General features: G+C 45.5%; 1 protein-coding gene across 1 annotated transcript in view; it reads right to left on the bottom strand.

Annotated features, from left to right (window-relative positions):
- LOC119463691 (female-specific histamine-binding protein 2-like) overlaps positions 1 to 5,177 on the bottom strand; it is a 98,923-nt gene extending 93,746 nt beyond the window's left edge. Inside the window, exon 1 of the mRNA XM_049656535.1 lies at positions 5,008 to 5,177. Within this exon, the coding sequence (XP_049512492.1) occupies positions 5,008 to 5,145 (138 nt within the window). The 5' untranslated portion in view covers positions 5,146 to 5,177. The remainder of the gene's footprint in view (positions 1 to 5,007) is intronic.
- Between the last annotated feature and the right edge of the window lie 18,790 nt (positions 5,178 to 23,967).

Here is a 23,967-nt window from a genome sequence, read left to right as displayed (position 1 = left end):
CCGTCCCTGCGGCTGCGTCCCACACGCCTACAGCGCATGCGCGTCCCCTCCCCCTCTCTCCTCTCCTACGCCCCCCTTTCTCTCCTCTAGGAATCCTCTACTGTACGAAGCGGCGCCCGCGTGCCACACCCCCACAGTGCATGCGCGTCCCTCCTCCTCTTTCTGCTCTCCTACGCTCCCCCCTTTCTCTCCTCTAGGAATCCGGAGCGGCGCGCACGAGAGGTGGTGCGACAGCTGCATACTCCGCTGGGGGCGCCATGGTAGTTCCGCGGTATGAAAATGACGAAGCGTGCACGCCTCATTCTCTCTCCTGTGTAGCGCCGCGATGAGCGCTCGGGCCGCTGCCGCGAAAACATCTCCCGCTCAAGCTAACCAACTCCCCGCTGCTTCGCATCCACACATGGTTCCCTTTAGCGGGAGATGGAGTAATTTTTTATTTCTCTCTTCCTGTCTCTCTCTGCACCAATCAAGGGCGGCTTCTTCGGGAGTTCAAGCGGTCGGCTTCGCCATTGCGATACGTCGCGCAAGTCCAGAGAGAGAAAGAGGCTCACCGATGTGAGAGCGCGCCTTTTACTAGGGAGCGCTGACGTCATTACTAACGTCACAGCACGTGCGCTCGGCGTGGCTGTGCATTGGCAACGCTCGCACTAAACTCCGCCCTTCCACCTTTATCACAGATCCTAGTCTCCACTCATCCCCCCTCGCCACACTCTCTGCCCTCTTGAGAGCTTTGCCTCTGGCTATGCACTTGCCCGTCTCCCGACTTGGCTATGTTGCGAAAGTAGCTGCGCACGGACCGAGCTCAACTTTTACAAACTGTGGACAGAACAGGGCTTTTTGCCAGGGGTGTAAATGTTTCTGGAAATGAATATTGCATACTTTACTGCCACTACTAACATTTTTGCCGTAAGTAAATACAAATCTTGTTTTTTAATGTAGACATGGTCAGTTTACTTCCAGTCTATGAGACATGGTATATGTTCCTATTCATAAAATCAAATTCTGTAGTCTCGTCATGTTTCCTCTTGAATAACGCCATTGATTCGCGATTGTTCTGCGGTCGCCTAGCCAAGTTGCCCGGTACTCTTACTTTACGAACTGCCACAACAGTGACAAATACACCTGGGTCAAGTTCTACAGTTTCGCGCGTAAATGCTATGAGAAGAAAGGCATGCAGGCAAGCATGGATCACCTCGCTCCGCAGAATCAAATTTACCGGGAAGGTTGCCGTTTTACCGCATGATTGCCATTATTCGCGGTAGTATGGCTGCTTCGCTCTATAGTTCAGTCATGACAGCTTACGCGTGGCAATGAGAATACTGCGGCAGCTATTCTTCGACGTACTTTAAGTGACGCATTGAGCGTTGGTTGATTTGCGCGTGCGACGCACATTGTGCTTGCACGCGTTTGTTTAACAGCGCGCGCTCGATCGCTATTATTTCTGTAGTAGCAAGTTGCAAACAGTTGAGCACATTTCCACAGGCTTCTGATTAGGTACCCCATTTGTAACACAAGTCTGACACCATACAATGCGGAATCTTGATTCCCAGACTTGTCTTTCGAGAGGAGGGCAGCAACTATTTAATTCGCCTTCGCTCTCGGTCGTTCTTTAATATAGCGCTGCAACACGGGCACTGTCCATCGTGATCAGGCCAGCTATTAATAATTTGTTTCGGCCATGAGCGAGAATTGTAGCTGTTTCATGGCCCAACAATTCGGATCGAGTTGGCCGAGCTCACGCAAGAATATGGCGTAGACGATAGCCTATGATCGAGATCTACTGGTTCCTTAACGTGCCAACGGATTGTCGAAAGTATCCGTGTAGAATCACCCGATCACGATTGGAATCGACAGCGCTCCAAGATGCCTCAGTGACAAGGGTATAAATTGCTCATGAGCCTAAACCCATCAGCGACATAACCGTCATTGCGCGGCGCGACGGGACGGTAAAATCGCCTATCTTGGTACCTTTGAGGCGTCTATTCACCCGAGTTTCTTCCAGCTTGTTTTCGATCTTTGATGTTTACTACCTTGCCACTTCGTTCGTTTTCGTTTATAACATGCAGTGATACCGCGTCCCATCATACCACTTGGTACACCAGCGCGATGCTGCCTCTCAGCGGCGGTTGTAGGAAGTCTACGCCCCAGTGGCCCCTTCAATAAGGGGCCACAGTTACATGCGATTACATGCGAGTTACATGCCACAGTTACATTCACTTACACTGGGACGCGGTTAAAAATATCGTATGCTAAAACGTTCAACATTTCTCCCCTCTTCTTTTTTTTGCATTACTTGCCCAGAAATATGTAGACTGTAACTGGAAAGTGTCAGCCCTTGATGTTTTTGAGACCAATGTGGCCCTGGACGGCAGGCTTGTCCGAAAAATGCAATGGAGTCAGAATCGCGCAGTCCATTCTCTCGTAAAAAAACACACCAACGCAATCACGCTGCCTGGCGACTTTTAACAGCGAACCTGTTCTTAGTCGACCGTTCACCTTCTGTTAGGTGTCACGCAGGTCACGTGAGCAGGGAAGGATGAGAGCAGCGCTGGGGGAGGACGGCTCACGGGATAAATAGAGGAAGAGAGGCGTGAGGAATGAAGAAATTACCAATAAGAGGGCGCTCGCTGGGGGAGGAGGCCACCAATGAGAGGAAACGCTGGGCGCGAGGAGGAGAGGTGATAAGAGAAGGTGTTTCTGTGAGGCGCGACGTTTCGCGAAAACGCGCAAAGCATATAGCTGCTGCCGACGCCGTCCACGTTTCCCCGCATTCGCGCGGAACGCGCGCGGTGTCCCCGAATCTGGCGGCGGCTCGGGAGGTTTCGACCAGAGAACTGGACACTCGTCGAGCAGCGTCGGTAGTCGCTGCCTCTTGTAGCCTCGCATCGCTTCAATATAAATTCCTGTACTAGGTCTGTGTTTACGCAGTTGCATCACAATTGCAGAAATGCCGTGTTTGTGCAATTGCATCACAGCAACGCATGCACATGTCACACTCGTAACACTCTGTGCAACCAACGCAGCTTCGCCGTTCGACCATCTTCACGGAGTGTAAAGGAGGGTGATTTTTTACAGCGTAAACTGTTATGGGCTCGTTCCAATAGCAGGTTCGGTTCGTGATGATGCCTTCGGCGCCAACCGGCGTTTAGCCGCCGTAGCCGCTATCGCTGGAAATGCGAAACAAGTACGCGTTTCCCGACGGGATCGAGCCCACGCCCGCTGCGTGGGAGCCAGATACTGTACCACTGAGCCACGCAGGCGCTTGCTATTGGCCAGAGGAAATGCCCTATAAAGCAAGCGCGCAGGGGTAGATGAATCGAACCTCCGCCAGTATGGTGACGCCATCTAGGTAAGGTGCCTGCAAACGTCACGCGCGCAGGCGCAGACGACGATATCCGATTCAGACGAGGCGCGCAATCAACGCGATCTCCAGCTGCCGAGCATCCGCTAGTATTGTGGCGCCTTCTAGTTAAGGCGCCTGCAAACGCGGCGTGCCCGACGTGCACGTTGCAGTTGACTGGGCTCACCAGACTGCTTTGCAGAGAACATTACAAGCCTAAGCTCACTGTCGACGCCCGGCGGACAGTTCAGATCGTTCTCGTCAAAACGAGGCGAACAGACTGCCGCGAAGACCCTGTTGTGCGTGGTGCCCAAATTGGAGCTACTCTTGAGCCGCTCCACCAGCTTACGCTTTGACTTTGCTGCGTGTGCCGTGGAGGCCTGTGACTTTTTTCATTTGCCCAAGAGAGTGACACTCTTTAGCAGCGTCCGTAGTGGTACGTCGGTTGTGAAGGGTATAAAAAGGTACCAATATCAAATTCGAACCTGTATTTCATATCCGCTCGCTCTCTCATATTTTCATTTGTGAAGCTACGCACAAAATGTGTGTATGTTTAGATAATCAGCACGCTTTCCCTTGATGGGAATTTGTAATCAGAAAACTTGTATGCAGATCAAACGCACATGTTTGATTTATTAACGCGAAGCCTTCCTGAAGTGGTTAGGAAAGCGCTTCAAATTTGGTCCTGGGATTCATGGGTCCTTGGTGTAAACTGGCACACGCGAGTATGCTGCGCAAGGTGACATCTCTACTATTGCGTTGCATTGTTTGGTTTCTTCTTATCTATTCGAAATGTACCCGCCAATTGTTGCCTGATCCTACGCTTTGAATATCTGGTGTAGCATGGAAATCATAATTATAATCCAAACAGGATTATCATCCTAACACAGTAATTGGCGTGAGCGCCATGTATAACGCCTGCTTCTTTGCCAATCCTTTGATGAGAATATTTGCCATACAATGGAAATCATGCATCATAAACAACCCACGGACATCCCTCGATGTGTGCATGTTCCGTGGTATGGCAAGCATAATCATCGCCAGCACGCGGTGTTCATGAGAAAGAGCTAGTGGGCGTTGGTGCGATAACTGAAAGCGTGCGTTATGGCGCAGTTTGTTTTACATTTTTTGCTTTTTTTTAGTAGGGGAATATAAATGTCGAGAACATGACTAGCGACTGGCTGACCGAATGGCTGACCGGCCGACCCTTGCAAATCCATGAGATGATATGCGGAGAAAGCTTCGCTTTAAAATGTTAGCAAAAGGAAGATGTGACTACTACATTGTCAATTTTTATTTGCTTTCTATGATAGGATGAACAACTCGCGTTGCAAAAATTTAGAATATCTATGTGACTATTTAGGACATTACATTAATTAAAAAATACATAACGAATCAATGCAGAGCATAACGTAACGGTCACATTTTGATTGTTCTTTTAGAAACTGTAAAAAAATATGGTTTATTATGCACGTCTGTTGTGTTCAAGATATGATGTTCAGCATCAGTTGTGCAGCTGCATAAAACCCTATACGAATATTACGTGACGTATACTACCGATTTACCTGTTCCAGCCATATCCTGATTCTCAGTATATATATGCTTTCAAATATTGCAATCAGGAGTAAACTATATATCTGCATTATTTGTAGTCAAAAGTGTCTTACTTTCCAGGCATCTTGATATTTCCCAAGCAGTTGCTCATTCGCCCAGAGCGGGTTGGCTCCATTACTGCCAGAGGCCGTCTCTTGAGGAGACGTGGCAAGGGCGGCGCTGACGAAGGTTAGTAAGAGCACTACCTGCATCTTGATATCGCTCTGAAAGCGGAATAACGCACCAGAAACGCATCATCCGAAATATATAGTCACGACTGCGAGCTGCACAATACTTCATCAATCAAGAATGTCTCGAATGATCGCCTTCAAGAAACGCATTGTTCTCAATGTTTCAGCAGCAACTAACTACAATCGGCGCAGTAGCGGATGTGATCACCAGCGAAGTAAGTGTCACTTCGGAATAAATGTTTGGGAACACCACGTCATTTATAGTGAACGTGCGCTACAAGAACAAAAATCGACAGATAGGCAAGACAGTGCCCCGTGGTAGTTATTGTTCTCGCATACCGATGTACAAGTTCTGTCGTCATTACAATAATAAAACCTTTTAAAGAGACAATGTAGTGGAATTTGATGGTAATGTGAACTGAACTATTGAGAAACAATTTAAAGGTTCAATAAAAATATGTCACATGCTGAATTCTATTCATTCCTTAGCTATAATGGACCACACGTACATTTGATTTGTAAAGGCGTTTTTCACTTTCGTCAAGCAATGGCGTAATCATGGGACGGTAATATTATCAGAAAGTACAAACTCGGTGGGCATCTGAAAGAATCAGTATGTTTCATCAGCAATATACAGGTACGACAAAAGAACCACCATGCCTAAAGATTATAAATGCAGCAAAAACTAGCAAGTGCTGCTTATCCTAATTGTAATTTTAACGTTTACCACGCAAAGCTTGGAGAACGTTCATCAGGTATATGGCATACTGTCACGTTGTTGCAATGGTGAAACAATAAACTATAGCACAACGATAGGTCTTAACACCAGCTCTTTATGGGACAAGCCTGCAACCACAAAAACAAGCTACATTCAGACGGAAGGATAGAGAGGAGCGCATGCGATGGTCGTCGACATATTTAATTTCATTTATTTCTGAAAGTGCTCAAGAACAGCTCTAGGCCTTAGTATTGGTGCACTTGTGTTACACAAAGAACAGAAAATCAAAACATCTAATCAGCAGTAAAGTGTTTCGGCCATTTATTCATGACTCTTCGAAGATTCCAGCGTAATAGCAAGCGTTTGCATACCTTCCAGAATATACACTATTCGCGCCGTGTACATTCGCGCCCGGAGTGTCAAATGACAATGTGGGCCGAATAGTTATTACCCGCAACTGTGAAGAAATATGACTGTGAAATCAACCGTAAGCCCCACAACATTCAGTTGATTTCGAGGAGGCCAAGTATTTGCGAAATATGGTTGTGTATAATATGAAAAACTCAACTGAACGTATGTTGCTCGCTTTAGTTATTTGCGTAGAGTAATAAGTGTGTTCACATATTATCACAGCTTGGTTTCTTTGCTTACACTACGTCTGCGCTCATTGTGTTAAGATTAAGTAGGGATGGACTTTGGTGATAATAATGCCAGTGAAATCTCAAATTCAATACTGCAACTTCAACGGTGGAGCACATTCGCATGTCGTTCACGTTCTCTTATGAGTTATGCACATGTGAAGTGTGTTATAGAATGCCGTGCTTTCTGCAGTAAATCATTCACACCTAGTTTTATAATGCTGGCACGTGCTCTTGGAGGAAGGAGGAAGAAAGATAGGCAGACCGGCTGGTTAAACAGTGTAAATAAAAGCGACCTACTCTGTGCTGGGGAAAGAGGATATAAAGGGAATGGAAAGAAACAAGAGAGCCAAGATTTGAAATAAAAAAAAGGAAAATAATGTGTGCACATCAATGCGATGCCATGCACTAAAGCAACAGCCCGCATGTCAAGTAACAGGTCGAAGCAAAGGTGTTGAGCACAGTCTGGACAATGGTTCTCTCCCACAATAAGGTGCAATTACGTGCAGTCGAGTTTGGTTTTCAAGGCAGACCACAATGAGGACAGTCAGATAATAGGTATCGGATTGTTTTCTCTTAGCCTCAGACATTTACAGTTAACATTAGGATCTGCTTCGTGAAAGGTCACCATAATATGTTGCATCAAACAACTATTGAACAGAACATAGTCCTAATAGGGCCAAGGTGAAACAGGTTTTAAAATTGTCCAAGACTGTGCAGAATTTATTTTTCCTTCTAGGTATGACGCTCGCCTACAGCTGCAGGAAACATCAGGACGTATAATTCTTAACATGTACGAAGTATATCGCATGTGTTTGTGATGACGAAGCAATTATGTCAAAATGAAACACATTTTAAAAGGCTTTTTTCTCCTATTATCGATGGGTACATAAAAACTTAACTGAAATCTCTCTGCGGTCACCCAAACACTGCGGCATGTATACGGAGTGTGCACCGCAAGACAAAATATATGTTAACTAGCTTGGCTCCCAGAGCGGTTCTTCAATTTATATACGTACATTTTCATGCAGAACTTTCATTCTTTATTTTTAATGCTAGTCATAGATTGCTATTTTTTCAATAAAGCTGCGAGCGCTTAGCTGTATAGATTCCTCGTTAGATAACTAATCTATAGAAAATGTGACCGTAGAGTAAGTTTAAAACGTATCTGTGTTCTGTTCCTGATTAAGATATCTGCTATTTTCCATAACCTTGTTTCTAAACAAACGTTTTTTTTAATGAACGAGAGACGGCGAACAGAAAGGCCCAACTTCTGTCGGGAACAACCGTACAAAAGTTGATGCAAGTTCATGCGTTATGCCTGTTTCACATTTTAAAAACTGCAGTCACGAACACTGCCAATCCGGTTTTGTATTTCCTGTTGCAGTTTGTCTTTTACTTGTTACTCTCGAAGCTTGGTATATAAGTCCTCATTTTGTGTTAAAGACCTGTAGTTAAACTATTCTCGGCACTTTAGTGTATTGGTAAGTAAATCATTCTGCTTAAAATCAATGTTTTGTGTCTATGTCTGCATAAACATGTCTGCACGAATCTACAGCATGGATTCAGATCCCGTACACAAATAAAGTGAGCACTCGCTAAAGCATACTTCAGGCGGCAGGAGAAATACTTATATTTTTAATAACTGTGTATATAGGGTGCAATTGATATAACGAAGGATAGACACTCAACTAATGTACACAATACATAAATTAGCATTCTGTCTCTGCTTCGAGATAATTATGTATGCAAGCATGCAGCCCATCTCACATGCTTGCAACCACTTCATGGCATACCTTGCTTTGTCAGACATATCACAATGGTGTTGTGCCACTTAGTACAGCGCGTGTACTTTAATACAGTCTATACAGTCCTTTTTTATACTGACATATGTTAAAGTAGTTTGCGCATGAATGTGCTCGCCTTCCGCACGAAGAATCACTTGCATTCCAGGTAGCAGAAAATTCTCATTGTGCCGGTTTTGATCATACAAATGTAGCGCGAGAGTCTATGGTGAAATTGCGGTTATATTATTTTGCGTCGATAATATCGGCTTGCAAGGCTAGGAATTGAGCCGTTGTAAGTTTGGATACGCCGGCAAAATCCCGCCTGATTATATGACATTTAGAAACAGCTGATTCGTTGTTCCAATGAGAGTTTAACGGCAAAAAGGTGACTAGCGTTTTTGACGCACCTGTCGCATTCCGAAGAAATTAGAAAACGATTGTGTTATTCTTTCGATGCGCGCTAAATAACTGTAGACTTCCACAGTTATTCCGTAGCTCTCCCGTACTGCGCCCCTTGTACACCACAGCAATTTCTGTAGGCTTAGCCCATCAATAAATATTTTTAAACACGACTCGATTTCTTTTTTCCCTTCGTTCATTTAACCTCGACGGCACTGCAGTTATGGCCACGGTAGCTAGTTACCACCACAACCTCATATGCGCTGGGCTGGTGAAGAGGTGAAGACAAGCTAGAGTGTGCAAAGCAATGAAGCTTGAGATATTTGCGATGCATTTATGTGTAGGCTCACGGGGAGAGATACCGATGCGGATTGCTACTTCGAAATAAACACTGAATCAATAACCACAACGGAGAGTCATAACAGGTATGGTTCAAGGGAATTTTTCTCGTACTCACAAAAGCTATATGTCTGTCTTACGGACAGGTTTTCCCTGTTGCCGCTACCGGAGGGGAATGGAAGTATTTGTCGGTTCAACAAACCTACACGTGCGTGCGAAATCCCACCCTTGTATTCGATGCCTTATAATGGTGGAGCCATATTTCCGTTATACCTTCGAGGCAGTGCAACCTTGAAGCAGGTGCAGTTTATTATAGTTGTTCTGTGCATGTTGTTCGCGGCTCACTGAAAATTGCGAACGAGGCTGAAGGTTCTTCAGACTAAGCCAAGTTGGCGGTTAAAGAGCGATTGTAGCGAACAATCCGCAGCATAACGAATAAAGGGCAAGCATTGAAGAACTACATTCGCCTGGCGAAGAAGGTTTTCTTTTGGCGCAGCCCCCGTCCGTGCTCGGTAATCTTACCCCGTTGAGCCTTTCCGCCCCACATGACTGTTATTGAAAGCGGTTTTGTATACTGCTACTCATTTAAATACATCTTTACTCTATCACCAACAACCTTAGCATCGGCAACACTTACACCAACTATATGTATACCACGCACGATCGCCAACGGGGCACCATCGACATAAAACGACAGCCTTGGAAACACAAATGTATCTAGAAGTTGCTACGCCATTCCTCGGTGCCAGCGTGGTGATGCGGTGTAGTCGTTAGCGTGTTTGGTTGGCACGCCCAGTACCCGGCTTCAAGTGGCAGTGTTTTCATGTTTGTACAATGTCCGTTTCCATGGTTGTGTGCTTTGTATTATCAATTTCCTACCATGTTGTTATGTGCCATGTGTATGAAACGGCGCGCCAAACTACTCTGGGAGGCACCTTTCTATAAAGAAATATTTTTTTCATATACAACTCCCATTGGCCCATGCTATAATTGAGCCGCTTAGTAAGCCCGACAGATTTCATTTGAAAATCCGCAAGAAAATTTGCCCGCATATGCAGTGAGCCATTCAGACGCGTCGAAATTTTGATCTCTTTACCGCGTTGTATGCTTTGCTTCTAGTCGGTGTTGACATAGAATGTATGAATGTTACAACGGTGAATTTTACTTTTCAAATTTTCTAAACTGATAATTTAGGTAAGGAAAAATAAACCAATCATGCGAACTGGGGAAATATTAGTAAGACAATCTTTTTGTATCACACAGGAATTTCATCATTGAAATTTCCAAATATCGTTTTCAGTGATTAGGAAACCGCCGACGCAATTTTAAAGAGTGATTATTCGTTCCGGCTCACTGCAGAGGTAACAGAAAGCCTAGGTAGCCTTGCCCCGGCCCTACGACAACATATAGGGATGTTTATTTGCAGAAAGGCAGAGAGGTCAGCTTGAGCTTTAGTTTGCTCTGGCCTGCTACTCTACATATTGTCCTGAATACACCACTAAAGAACGAAAGCAAAGAAAGAAACCAATGCGTAGTTGTTGTTTTTTTCTGAGTGAAACTTGAATGTATTTCTAAAATAAAATTTGCCCTCTAAAGTGCCATAAAGGCTGATTGAACTGTTCAATGCTGCAATTGTGTGCTTGTGGTGCGACAGTTGTGATTGCTCTCAAATGTCAAAAGATATGTTTATTTAACACATAAACCAGTTTACCACAATATTTATTCTGAAGAACTTGGATCGACGTAGTTGAAAACGAAAAAGCGAATATGCTGTTTGATTTCAGGCGGCGTCTTAATGATCTTCCGCAGCAGCTTGCTCAATTGACTTCATGACTGAACACAGTGCTATCAGATGCTGATGGTACAACGGAGTCAGTTTTCAATCTGACTGGTAGGCGTGTGATGCTAAAAAGGTGAATCTTGGATTTAGTATTCGTATTTCAAGAGTGTGATCATTTATAACACGGCCTGCTTGACCGTTATTGGCCGCTATGTGTCTACAGTGTTCGAAATTTCAAGCTTGAGAAAATGCATATATGTAGAACATATTGAACAGCAGAAAGCTGTATCGGGAGTTTTTCATGCTGCGCTACAATTTTCTCATTGGATCTTTTTATCGAATAGCAATAATTGGAACACGATTCATTATCAGGACCAATTATGTAAGAAGCCGGAATGGATACACAATATGAGTATCTCTAAACGACGACAAACAGCATTACCTTGGTTATGTCCAGCTACGCGGCGCTTGTATATTTTGAATTCTTGGTGCATGATTGTTGGGACACCCTGTATATTCAGACAACCTAGTCTGAGTATACACGGCGATCATTTACTAGTCTTTAAACATTTTTAAAAATAGCCACTGACAGATCGCACAATTCTTGTCCTTGAGCTCGACTATTTCTTGAGGCGGACATTATTATATAGCACGAGAAATCGAAATACATATTTAACTAATTAACAAACATTCACTAATAACCTTCATACCTAATTTCTTTACGTCAAATTTTGCAATTTTTGAATTGAAGCTAGCGAGCTTGCTAGGCGTATCCATTCGAAATGAATCGCCAGGATTACACCTGTTTCGAGATATTTGTTCCAAAAGTGTGGAACGAAACACATGGGCGTTCCAGTAAATTTGTGCTTGAATGCACAGAAGAGCATTTTGTTAAAAATGTAAGAGGAACGTTGCATTTTCACCGCTAGCTTTTTGGCGCATATATTAGTGGCGTTAGTCTGGAAATTAATTCTCAGTGGATACGCCTTGCAATCTCACCGGCTACAATTCTTAATTGCAATATATGGCATGAGAAAATTATTTTACAGGATAATTAGTGAATGTATGGCAATTAGTTGAATATGTGTTTCTTATTTTGTGCAGATAATGTCCACCTATGCAAACAATCAGTGCAAGAATTGAGTTATGTTGCCTTCAAAAGGCCATTTTTAAAAATTCCTCAAATCCTAAAAATGATCAACCTGTGTATAGCGCGCTTTTGATACCGCCTTGTACTCGACAACATTTATGATTTTTGTCAATTCAAAGTGGCCCATACACAGAAAGCCGTCTTGGCGACAGAAAGGATCATTGCAGAGTGGCACATACCCAGCGACCAAAGTTAGCCCGATGGTTGCATTTTAGCCCTATTCCCTCTGCCCAGTGCCACGCGGCATTCACGTCGGCTTGGTAGGCGCTTGCACATTGTTCTGCTGAATGGCCTGAAAGAAAACTTGGTGTTTTACACTGGTTGTCAAGATTGTTTCACTGACCCAAAGAGACCTTATATTTATAGCACTCAAAAGGAACAAAATAAACAGGATGCACCAAGATTATCGCGTCGATTATATTGAAATACTAAAATGTTGAACAACGTTGAACAAAAAAATCAGGATTAGCATAGCCCTTTATCCACGCACAGGCGAATAAAAGGTTACATAAAGCTGTGCATGTTATCATGTCTTTAGAGTACTTCGTTAGGGGAATATTTGAGAGTGCTAAAGTCTGTGCATGTAACGTAGTTCGAATTCCACAACCACCATTATAATTATGATCTCATAGAAAAAAGCAGGGTCGTAAGTCACACAGCAGTTAAAGTCAAAAATTATGTATATAATCCATGTGCACTGTCCCTTCTGTACTAACACAGAACTTAAATTACCTCGTATTTATTATAATATAATTTTTTTGCAATTTCTACATTAACTTTAAATGACCGCTCGTTTATCCCTACCCAGATCGCCTATAACCGCCTCTTGTCTGGTTCCTCGAAGTGGGTGAATGCAGTTATTTTATGACAAGGAAGGCAAATGAAAATAAGGTGGTGGTCTTTGCAGTGAGGGAAAGCTGCTATGCAGGAGCTGAGTTCATAGACGAAGGGTTCGCTGAAATCGACTGCCTCTATTTATGACCTTTTCAATGGCATAGGGAGCAATTTTCAGTTACATTGTGGAAATGCTATTTCACGAGCGCTTTTTTTCTGTCATCAAGCAGGGAAGCTTTTCAAGCATTTCATACAATTGCTCTTAACCTGTAGAAAAACTTGCCTTGAGCAGTTTTCAAATTTTGATTCAATTTACCTAATAGGTGACGTCCACGGACTCGTTGACGTCTAAATATTAACGTGTGTAAGCGTGTTCTCAACTTCTTGTTGAATAACTTGGCGCTCTGGTTGTAACAATAAGTAAGCCCACCCGTGAATTAGAGGTGGATAGCCCGTGTATACGCCATGTTTGAAGGTTACGTTTGATCATTGCGCGCTAGCTCAGGCCGACCTCTCTGCCATCTTTCAAATAAATTATATCTCTCTCTGTCCACTTGTGATGGCAGATAATGCGGCGCAATAATCTTGGTGAAGACATTGTCTACCCACGAAGGAGTGGCTTCGTCGGCATCGTTTGGGACTGAAGCGCTGACAGCAAGTGGAGTAGGCGACAACGACGAAACAGGGCACGCCTGTGATGAGTAGAGTGTCGCGACAGCTTGGCCTTTCGGGAAAAGTTGAAGACATAGTCCGAAATTCTAGAAAAGAAGGCAAGTCTCATTTGCCGCAATAAACACAATGAAATGGTCAAAGGAAACTTTGGGTGACAGAGGACACGGGGACTGGCACTGTCAACATAGTCGACATTCGATACATGGGGCTGGGTACGGCGATGCTTCGGACAATGTTTGGTGTTGGATACGAACAAACCCAGCGCAAAATAAAATGGGGCTCGACTGTCTCTTGAAGGTTGAGTGAAGCGGGCAAGTCATGTTCCACATCGGTCAATCAGTCAACTGTAGTTGAACGTTCAGAGAAGAAACTCGTGTCCGGTTATCATATCTTGAGGACTGCGGCCAACAACATGGATGAAAACAGTAAAACACGTTGTGGGGCTAGTTGGTGCATATCTTTCAAAAGATGAAGCGCCTGTCCTGTCTTTGTTCCTTCCTAATATGCTGTCTCTGTTGGCGCTTCATCTTTTGAAAAAAATGGATGAAAACGGTTGTGTGGAGGCCACCAACGCTCCCAAGTGAAGCCCACATCCAGAGCGTGGCCGCAGTTACACCGCCACGGACACGGACAGCATGGTACTCGGGGTTGGTGAGGATTTTCTTTGGCCGTGCCCGGTGGTAAGCTCATGATACAAATTTGTATACCTGTGTCATTAACGACGGAAACGGGTAGGTCATCCTTCTTGTTCGTGCGTAGCTACGCCTGAATCAATTCAATTCGCTATAGTTCCGTAATAGAGGTTATATAGGTGTACACCAAGCCGCCTTGTTGTAGAAAACTGTATTCTCTATTTCAGGTTGCCTAATTTTGCTGCTCGATAACGAGCTTTTCGCACTTTTTTTCTCAGTGAACCTTTCTTCTGTGTACAAAAAAGACGTATGGTGCAGTCTTGGTTGCATGGTGCGAAATGCTTTTTTGCCTTATAGAAAAAAAGTTTAGTGAAAATACCAATAATCGGGATTGCTATAGCGACAGTCCTGCCACACCCAGATGACTCCAGCAACTCTGTGGCGTTTTAGTGCTTCCCCGCAAGGCTGGTGCATCGGTCACATTCACGCGAAGCATTTCAGATAGCACACTTGATTCGAGAGTAGGGGCCGAAGCAGTTTTTTTTTACAAACGAGCGTTAAAAAGCTCGCTGAGCACGCTCTCGCGTGCTTGATTCCTCGACTTAACGCAGAACAATTACGGAAATAGGGACAGCGGAAACTTAAGTTGAACGCAACTCCTGGCTCAGCAGATTCAGAAAAGACACATTGGCTGTCATGTTTTACTACCACAAAACTACGTGTTCGCAAGCGATAGATAAAATAAAATGATGCCAAAAATAAATAAATGATGCCAATGCACTTTTAAGATTTTAAATACACAGGTTATAGCAATGGCCTTACAGTACACTAAAATTAGGCTCAATTGTTATTCCTAAGATTAAGAAATGCCGCTCATTCTTGCAGTAATATATTTATCAGACCAGAGTTGGCGTTGTGTAAAAGTTTAATGAAAATCGATCGCCGCTTTTTTAAGAAAACCGATGATGAGTCAAATATCACCGCTGTGGTAATAGTGGCTTTTTCAATATTTTAGGTAGGTATGTAGGTAGTAAACTTTATTCACGTCCTGCAGTAGTCACCTCTCGTTTTCATGGAGGGAGGACCGCGGGCCGCTCCCACGTCGGGAGGGGAAGGCCAAGCCTCACCGCCGCATCGTGGGCCTTCTGGACTGCCTTGAGTTGATCGAATCAGTCATGACTCTTTATCAGTAAATAAAATGTGTCTTGCGGTATCCCTTGATCCGTGTGGTCCTGTAAAGAGGGGCACTCCCAGAGCATATGGTTAAAATCGCTGTATCCGCCGCAGTCGGGACACGAAGGAGAGACCTCCGTGAAACGACTATAGATCGAGAGGCTGGGATACGAGTGCGTTTGTAATAACCTAAGCGTAACCGATTGAGGCCGTTATAGATTTCGGTGGGGCAACGGAAATGCCCTGCGACCAAGTTGATAATGCTTTGTGACTTCGTTAAAGGTGGACAGTATGTCCCTAAAGCGGGGGGGGTTCCGTCTCCGCCACGATCGGACCAGACCCGTCGCGGGCCTCGCCCGGTGCACGGGCCCCAGATAGCCCGGCGCGGCAAGCAAGACCTCGCGCCTGAGCATGGTCCAATTCGTTGGCGTTGACAAGCCCCCCTACTTCCGACCCTACATGGGCCGGGAACCAGGTGATGGTGTGATGAACAAGTACTTTTCCGTCGAGTATCTTGGCGACATCCTAACAGACGGCCCCAGATGCGAATGCTCTTGCTGCCGATCTCGAGTCTGTGTAGACTTCTGTTTTGCTTGGATCTAACTGCGCTAACGCTAGGGCTAGCTGTTCTGCCTTACCGGGTGACGAGGTAATGATTACTGAATATTTATTGAATATTTAATTAATAATTAATTGTGAATAATGATTAGGAATGAATAATAAATATTTTAATATGAAATAAATAGGTAGTGTAGCTGCATACTTCTTTTAGCTGGCGAGTCACCCTTTGAGGATAGGACAGTTAATTTTACACCTTGGTCGCACTTGCGCAAATGGCCCGTCAAATCGCTGAATTTGGGGATAGTGACATACGCTTACTCAGAAAAAAAAAGGTTCGGCAGTTTTTCAAAAATACTGTTGATACCACAAACTTAAATGTTCTTGGGTAAGTTATTTCAATGCTGGTAGCTTGCAAGAAATACATTGGCGCTACACAATATATAGATGTTTGAGTAACAAGTCCTTTATGAAATCTGCTAGGCGCAAAAATGGTCTTCTTAAACTCTATTTAAGTACAATTTATTTTTCTCTAAATCCGCACGGCATCTTTCAAAACAAGCGTTCATTCCTTTCTACAAAAACTTTTGCGCACTTCAGATTTTGTGTGCTCCAAATACGAAATGGTTGGGACGCTCCTAAGACTGGCCTTAACTCACATTGATACGCCAGTATTTTCAGGAGCAGTATTGCAGATCCAGATTCTAATAAAGGATAATCTTCGAGAGCTTTATTTCTGCTTTTTCACGCAAGAGCATATAGAGGGCGGTGGCGATGAATAGCGATGGTAAAGTGTTGACCGCAACGACGATTCGCGGAGAAGCGGAAGGGCTCGATCGTCATGGCAGGGTGCGCCATTATGAGCACAAAATGCGTCATCCACTTATTGTGATGCGATAGTAACAAAAGGATATAGGAGATGGCGGTTGGTAATATAGGCAGTAGTGGAAAATATGCCTCACACTCTGGCAGTGAAATCAGAATGGCCTGTCCTCCTACATTCTGCAATATACGGTACAACACAAATGGCGAAGCATAGATGGCATTCGAGATGTGGGAGCCCCTCACTGACGGAAGGAGGAGAATATGCCGGCTAGAATTCTACGTTAGCCCGCACAACGACCTGATCTAAAGAAATGGTAGATAATTTTCGAGGCTGAATGCCCTCGCAGGACGACGTACCGGTAGTGTTTGGAAGGCGCACGAACTGTTGGGTCATGTGGCGGCTCTTCACGTTTTTCGAAACGCAGGAACCCCTTGAGAATATCGTCTACGGTTGATGATTTCCACGACTAGCAACGTAAAGCAACATCAGCAGTGCAGTTGAAGTTGGGGCCTACATTCTCTGCTTCGGTTACGTTGGTATCAATGCAGCAAAGACGACCTAGAACGTCACACGTGTATACGGCAAATAATTTTTTAGGAGTTTGTGCCTGACAGGAGAGGTCTTTCGAAGTGGCGCACTCGCGATAAACTGATTTCCAGAAGTTGACATGACTCTGCTTGAATACATCCATACTGCATAGATATGCCTCGTGAGCCTCAAGAAAAAGCCGTGTTGTCTCACTCAAGTTGACAACGACATTCTTCTGCATGGCTCTCTGATTGCACCGACTGTTTGTTCAGACTTTGTCCTATGTTTCAAGCCATGCATAGATGTCGGCGCTGTCTCTGCCAGAGAATAAGGCAGGCTCACGGCGGCTTGGTTACGGTCTTTTCTAGTGCTTGTTGAAGAAACCTTTGACAATACGGACAATAGAAATGACATGCAAGCGCTTGTGTGTGTATGTTCCAAGTGCAGTCAGTGAAGAAGAGGAAGAAGTGTTCTTGCATCTGTCGCTGTGCGCGCCATCAGCATTATTGGACTGCCTCGATTGCATGAGACATAATTGTCGTATAAATGGCCATATCATATTTGCGCTATGTCGCCACTATCATCGCACCACTGGCCAATTTGCTTCCCACTAGAGCGGCATCTCCGCGTGGTCAACATCGTGTGACGAAGCCTTCAAGCAACTATGTCGTCTACTTACTTCTCCGCCGATTCTTCAACACTACGATCCCAGAGCGCCCACAGAGCTACACACAGACGCCAGTGGCATCGGACTTGGTGCAGTCCTAGCGCAAAGGAAAGACGGCTACGACGAGTACGACGTCGCATATGCGAGCCGGACTTTAAAAAATCCAGAAGCCAACTACTGTGTCACAGAGAAAGAGTGCTTGACCATTATTTGGGCTCTCGTCAAATTTCGCCCATATCTGTATGGACACCCTTTGACATTGTTACCGACCACCACGCCCTTTGCTGGCTGTCCTCGTTGAAAGATCCGTCAGGTCGGCTCGGCCACTGGGCACTTCGCTTACAAGAATATGAGATCCGCGTTGTCTACCGATCGGGCAGAAAGCAAGCACTCTGACGCTGATGCGCTTTCCCGATCACCGATACTTTCCGATGTGGCTTCAGTGTCAACGCCCTTCGAATCCATGTCTACATCAACGTCGCTGATATGCCGGCCGAGCAGCGTAAAGATCCCCTGCTTTCAACTATGCTGAATTTCCTCAATGATCCATCCGTCACACCCTCTTCTCGAACACTTCATCATGAAGTAGCTCACTTTGGTGTCCGCGACAACGTCTTTAACTCCAGAAATTATTTGCCTGATGGACGCAAATGGCTGCTTGTGATACCACGACAGATGTGTGCTGACATAGGTGCTTATTTCCATGCCGCTCCTCATAATGGTCACGCCGGCGTTCTGAAAACGTACACTCGGCTGAGGCAGCGTTTCTACTGGCACGGCATGTATCACTTCGTGCACCAGTACGTAAGCGCTTGCAGAGCGTGCCAAAGACGCAATATTCCAGAGCGCCCTCCAGCCCAGTTACAGCCGCTCCACTAACCGGCCCGGCCATTTGATCGCGTCGGCATAACCCTATTCGGACCACTTCCCCGCAGTTCGTCGGGTAACCGATGGACAATTGTAGGTGTCGACCACTTGACGCGCTACGACGAGACTGCCGCACTATTGGCGGCTTCTGAGCGTGACGTTGCCTTCTTCATCTTGCCGAACTTCGTTCTTCGATATGGAGCACCACGCGTATGGCTCAGCGACTGGGGGCGTGTGTTCCTGTCCAAAGCAATCCAAGCCCTTCTCGCTGCATGCAGCATCGTTCACCACAAGTCTACCGCCTACCACCCGCAAACGAACGGCTTGACAGAGAGGTTCAACCGCACACTCGGTGACATGTTGACAATGTACGTTGCCTCGGACTACGGTAACTGGGACACTGTTTTGCCGTTCGTAACGTATGCCTATAATACGGCCACACAAGCTACCACTGGCTTTTCGCCATTCTTTCTGCTATATGGCCGCGAGCCCTCGTGTATACAATGGACACACTGCTCCCATACCGACCCGACGCTTCTGAATGCACGCTAGTGTCTGAAGCCGCCAAATACGCAGAGGAGTGTAGGCAGCTCGCCCGTACCCTTACGACCGCCGCCCAAGGTCGCCAAAAGGTGCGGCATGACAGTAACGTGCCTACACTACATTTTCCGACTGGTTCCCTTGTTTGTTTGTGGGTCCCACCTCCCAGCCCTGGCCTTTCAACCAAACTTCTTGAACGCTATGATGGCCCCTACCCCGTCATTGACCGTACCTCGGCTGTCAACTAAGTTTTCGAGCCTGTGACGCCATCACACGACCTTAGACTTCGCGGACGTGACACGGTTCATGTGAGCCGACTTAAGCCATACTATGACCCCCTGATCCTACCTGCGCCGTAGGTCGCCAGCATGGCTCATCTTTCTCCCGGCGGCCATTGTAGTGAAGAAGAAGTAGTGCTCTTGCGTCTGTCGCTGTGCGCGCCATCACCGTTTGTGGACTGCCTCGATTGTGTGAGACATCATTGTCTAATAAATCATCATACCACACAATGGTCGTCTTGTCTAATGTTTTTGCGCTAAACAATCAAAAATCATGAGCGATTCCACTCCGTGAGGATGGTTGACCAGCGAGGCTGTTTAGCACACGACGCAGAGCACACGACTTGCGTCGTCTTGCATGGGGAACCGCTTGCAGCTGGCCTCTCGAGAACAATCTTCATCGGTATTTGCCGCTGCAGCAGCCGCCGATTGCATTCCAGCACCTGTTCTCGCCGTCGCACTTCGTAGAAGCGCTGCTTCTTGAGAGTGCGTACTTTAAACGGCCTCCCCTTTACGACGAGGGAAGGGAAATTCATAATGAAGAAAGGCAGCTTGTGTTACCGACAATGCACGACGGTGCAGTCGCCCCTGAATAATGGAAAGAAACTAGGCACGCACGAGCACGAGCTTGGAACGACGAAAAGAGAGGGAAGTGTGAGCGTGGACATGGCCGATGCAGGCCGCATAGCCGTAGATCTTTGAGAAATGTTTATTATCTACAAGAGAGTATACTGATCTTGTAAACGGTGCCTATAGATAACTAATTTACTCAAATGCATATACTAGTGCAATAGTAAATGCAGAAAGGAGTATAGCTGTAGCGGCCGCATCTATTTGCTGCCCTGGCGACTGCTGCACCCCGTGCTGGCCCGCCTTGTCAGTTTGTTCACACTACTGATGCGCATAGTCCAATTGCGTGTGCCTTCCTTCGTAGGACACCTTACATGCTGGAATTCCTTCATTCGACGTTTTGGTTTGCATGGGACAGGAGTGTGAGCGAACGAACTTGCGAGCGGCACGCATCCTCTGACCGCATACGACTTCCTTGAACGTATATACGCTCGAAAAACTTCGTATAGTCGTTAGGAAGTACAAAAAAGTGGGTTTGCACGATGCTTTTTCGTATAACGAAAACACTGGTTGTAAAAGCGCGACAGTGTGCGAGCAAAGGAATTTCCAACTGCGCGTCGTTCAATGACGTACGGCATCGATGGCAGCTGCCGATCGAGACAGTAAGCAAAAGCCTGCCGTGCCAATGCGACTTTTAATTATTGAAGATACGCAGCAATATACGCACACTAACGTCCCCTGCCACATTGAGTTATCAATTGTTTTGAGAGAACCATCACTAGCATACTTGTTCATCTTGACACTTGAATCGTACCACGAGAAACAGAAGTTAATGCTGACGCTCCGCGCTTCACAGGGACGGATGGCACTTCATACCAGCTCTTAGTGTTCCGTTCGATTGTGGGAGCTCATTTCGATCGGCATACGCACGTCACAAGCGATAAAAATTCCACGAGCTTCGCTGTACCCAGCAGCTTGTTCGCACATTGAGTGATATGTCAAACATATAAACTAACAGTAGTTTTAGCTGATTGAAAACATATAGCGATTAGCCCTCCAGTAGCTCTCTTTGCAGAGCCGGCTAGTTCACTGCGCGAGTCAATTACCTTCTTTAGACTACAGGTTTTTCCTTGGAACCCCGTGGTTGAACTACGTCATTCAAAATATATAAAGGAATTCGCAGACCTCTTATTGTATTAGTGAGTGATTGAACATCCTCTGCGAAAGCCCCAACACATAAGTGCTTATACGTTAGCCGTAGTACGAAAGAAATTTGACATTCATCCGGCTGTAGCACGAGGCCACAAATGAAACAATCGGTTTCTTGAAACTAAAGTTTTGCCGTTCAATAAAAAAGCTTTGTTCATTTAGGGGCCCAAACAGGACTGACACTTTTCTGCTGTTATCGGTAGATATACCATGGAGCTAACCAGAACCATAGTAGATTGCAGAGCAAGGACCAATTATTTAAAGACCGAAAGCACGAGGAAACTGCGATTTAAATTAAATATTTGGTTGAAATCCGCATGGTGACGAAAGTTTCATGTAAGGGAAAGATATCATTTGTCATTTAGTTCCACCGCGCTCTAATTAAAAACAATGCTGGATTCTTGAGATGGGAGCGTGCTTCGATCTCCCGACCAGTGTGAATTTATTTGCAATTGCAATGGTTTGTTTCACGATAAACCGTTGTGGTTTGCTTTGTAATTTCGTTTTCCTAAATATATGTACTAAAGTACATTCTGCATAATTCAATGTATCAGACGAAAGTCCGTATCATGAAACTTCCTATCCATTGGGGATTTTCATAAGCTATAAACGAACACATTATAAAACACTTGTATAGTGTTTGTATTGTAAAGGGTTTATTGGAGATCGGAGCAGCGCAGCGTTGACAGCCAAACGAGACAAGGCTTTCAAGCATGAGCGCCGTTGCGAGCCAATGCGCTGGACCCACTAGCGTCTAGGCAGACTAGAGCTGGACCCACTAGCGTCTCTCTTCGCTACCATTACCTCGGGAGTGATAAGGGAGCCGTCCGGCGACCTAACAACTCATCAAGATGACAGGATCGCAGTATGGTTTGAGGCGGTCGACGTGGACAATGTCTCGTCCACGACGGTGCTGGTCCGAACACGTTGAACTGGTTCGATAACAAAATTCACGGGAGACGCACGTTCGACGACGTGGTAAGGGCCTTCATATTTCGGGAGTAGTTTCGATGAGAGGCCAGGGGCGGTGAACGGGACAGAGGGCCACACAAGCGCGACAGGAAGCATGGTGACCGCGGAAGTGGAGTCGCCGCCAGTGCTCTTCTGGCGCTCTTGGTCGTTGGTAGTAAAGGCACGTGCAATGTCACGGCATTCTTCAGCATGCCGTGCTGTGGCAGAAATAGGGGAGCCCTCGGATACATCCGCCCAGTAAGGTAACATTGTGTCGATGGTATGCGACGGGTGCCGACCGTATAGTAAGAAAAAGGGCGAAAAGCCAGTGGTGCTCTGAGCAACGGTGTTATACGCGTAGGTGACGAAGGGCAGAATGGCGTGCCAGTTCGTGTGGTCGGAGGCGACGTACATTTAAAGCATGTCGCCGAGCGTGCGGTTGAAGCGTTCTGTGAGGCCATTGGTTTGGGGGTGGTACGCCGTAGTTGTGCGATGAATAACGTGGCACTCTTTAAGAATGGCTTCAACCACTTCCGACAGGAAGACACGTCCGCGATCGCTTAGCAATTCCTGGGGTGGACGCAGGATGAATCGGCGAAGCAGGAATGAGGCAACATCGCGCGCTGTAGCTGCTGGGAGAGCGGCGGTTTCGGCGTATCGTGTATCAATTAAACTTGAAAAATAATTGCGCATAAATGAGATAATTAGGAACAGAAGCCGCAAGCTATGAAGCTGTACGATAAATGGTACTAAAAGTATAGCCGTTTCCTTAAAGGCAAAATGAAGGAAAGCTCGTTCACATAAATATACGTGTGCGTCGGATGGAGGTCATAATAAATTCGAAGTGGCTCTCATGATACATATTGCGATGTGAGGCCCTTAAACGTTATAATTTATTTCAACTATTCTTTTATACGCAGACAGGCAGAATAACTAATCTCTAGACAAAATAGAACTGCATCACCAAGTAACGCATGTGCAGGCTGTTCGAGAACTGGCACATGAACTGTCAACTTACGATGATTATAGCACCGCTATATATTCACCACGCAGCAGCATCGGAAAAAATGCCACATAATTAATAAGGTTAACAAATAGCTTCTTCAAGAAAATATACTTACAGTAGAACATTTCTTCATACCACTGCAAAATTAGTGCATTGCAGAAGCATAAACTGTTGTTTAGCCAGAAAAAAAAAGAACAGAAATAATAAAAGAGGAAGGAAGTTTTGAGAAACTTACGCTTTTTAAACTGCAAGAATAACACACCCTAGTTTATATGAAACACATTACAGTTAGCACGAGTTAACTCGTAGGCTCGGTTTGAGTCGTGAAATGTTATGCGTAAGGGTTCCACGACCCATTGAGCGAAATGTCGCTCCACAAACGTGGAACCTGGGGAGGTATGAAGCATGCAGTGATGCACCACTAATGGGCTCATACTGCTAAAGCATAACCCCGAAACGTGGCCTCCCCATTAGGACAACAGAAGAGAATTGAAATTCTACGCTCAAATGATGAGTGGGAACGCAGACAGCTGTGGAAGACGACGACGAACGCGGTAGCGAACGCGGTAGGAGACGCTGACAGCCCGCGCGCATAAGATACTTCCCACCTAAAATAACAGAGCGCATGAATCGGGTGGCAGTGGCATAAAATTGAAGGATACTTAAAAAGGACTTCCGAATTTAAGAATTAGATATTAAATGAATACTAATGGTTGATATA

Source organism: Dermacentor silvarum, chromosome 9, assembly GCF_013339745.2.
Source record: "Dermacentor silvarum isolate Dsil-2018 chromosome 9, BIME_Dsil_1.4, whole genome shotgun sequence".
Classification (NCBI taxonomy): domain Eukaryota; kingdom Metazoa; phylum Arthropoda; class Arachnida; order Ixodida; family Ixodidae; genus Dermacentor; species Dermacentor silvarum.
The sequence above is the reverse complement of the archived record's forward strand: the minus strand, read 5'-3'. Positions and strand labels throughout refer to the sequence as shown.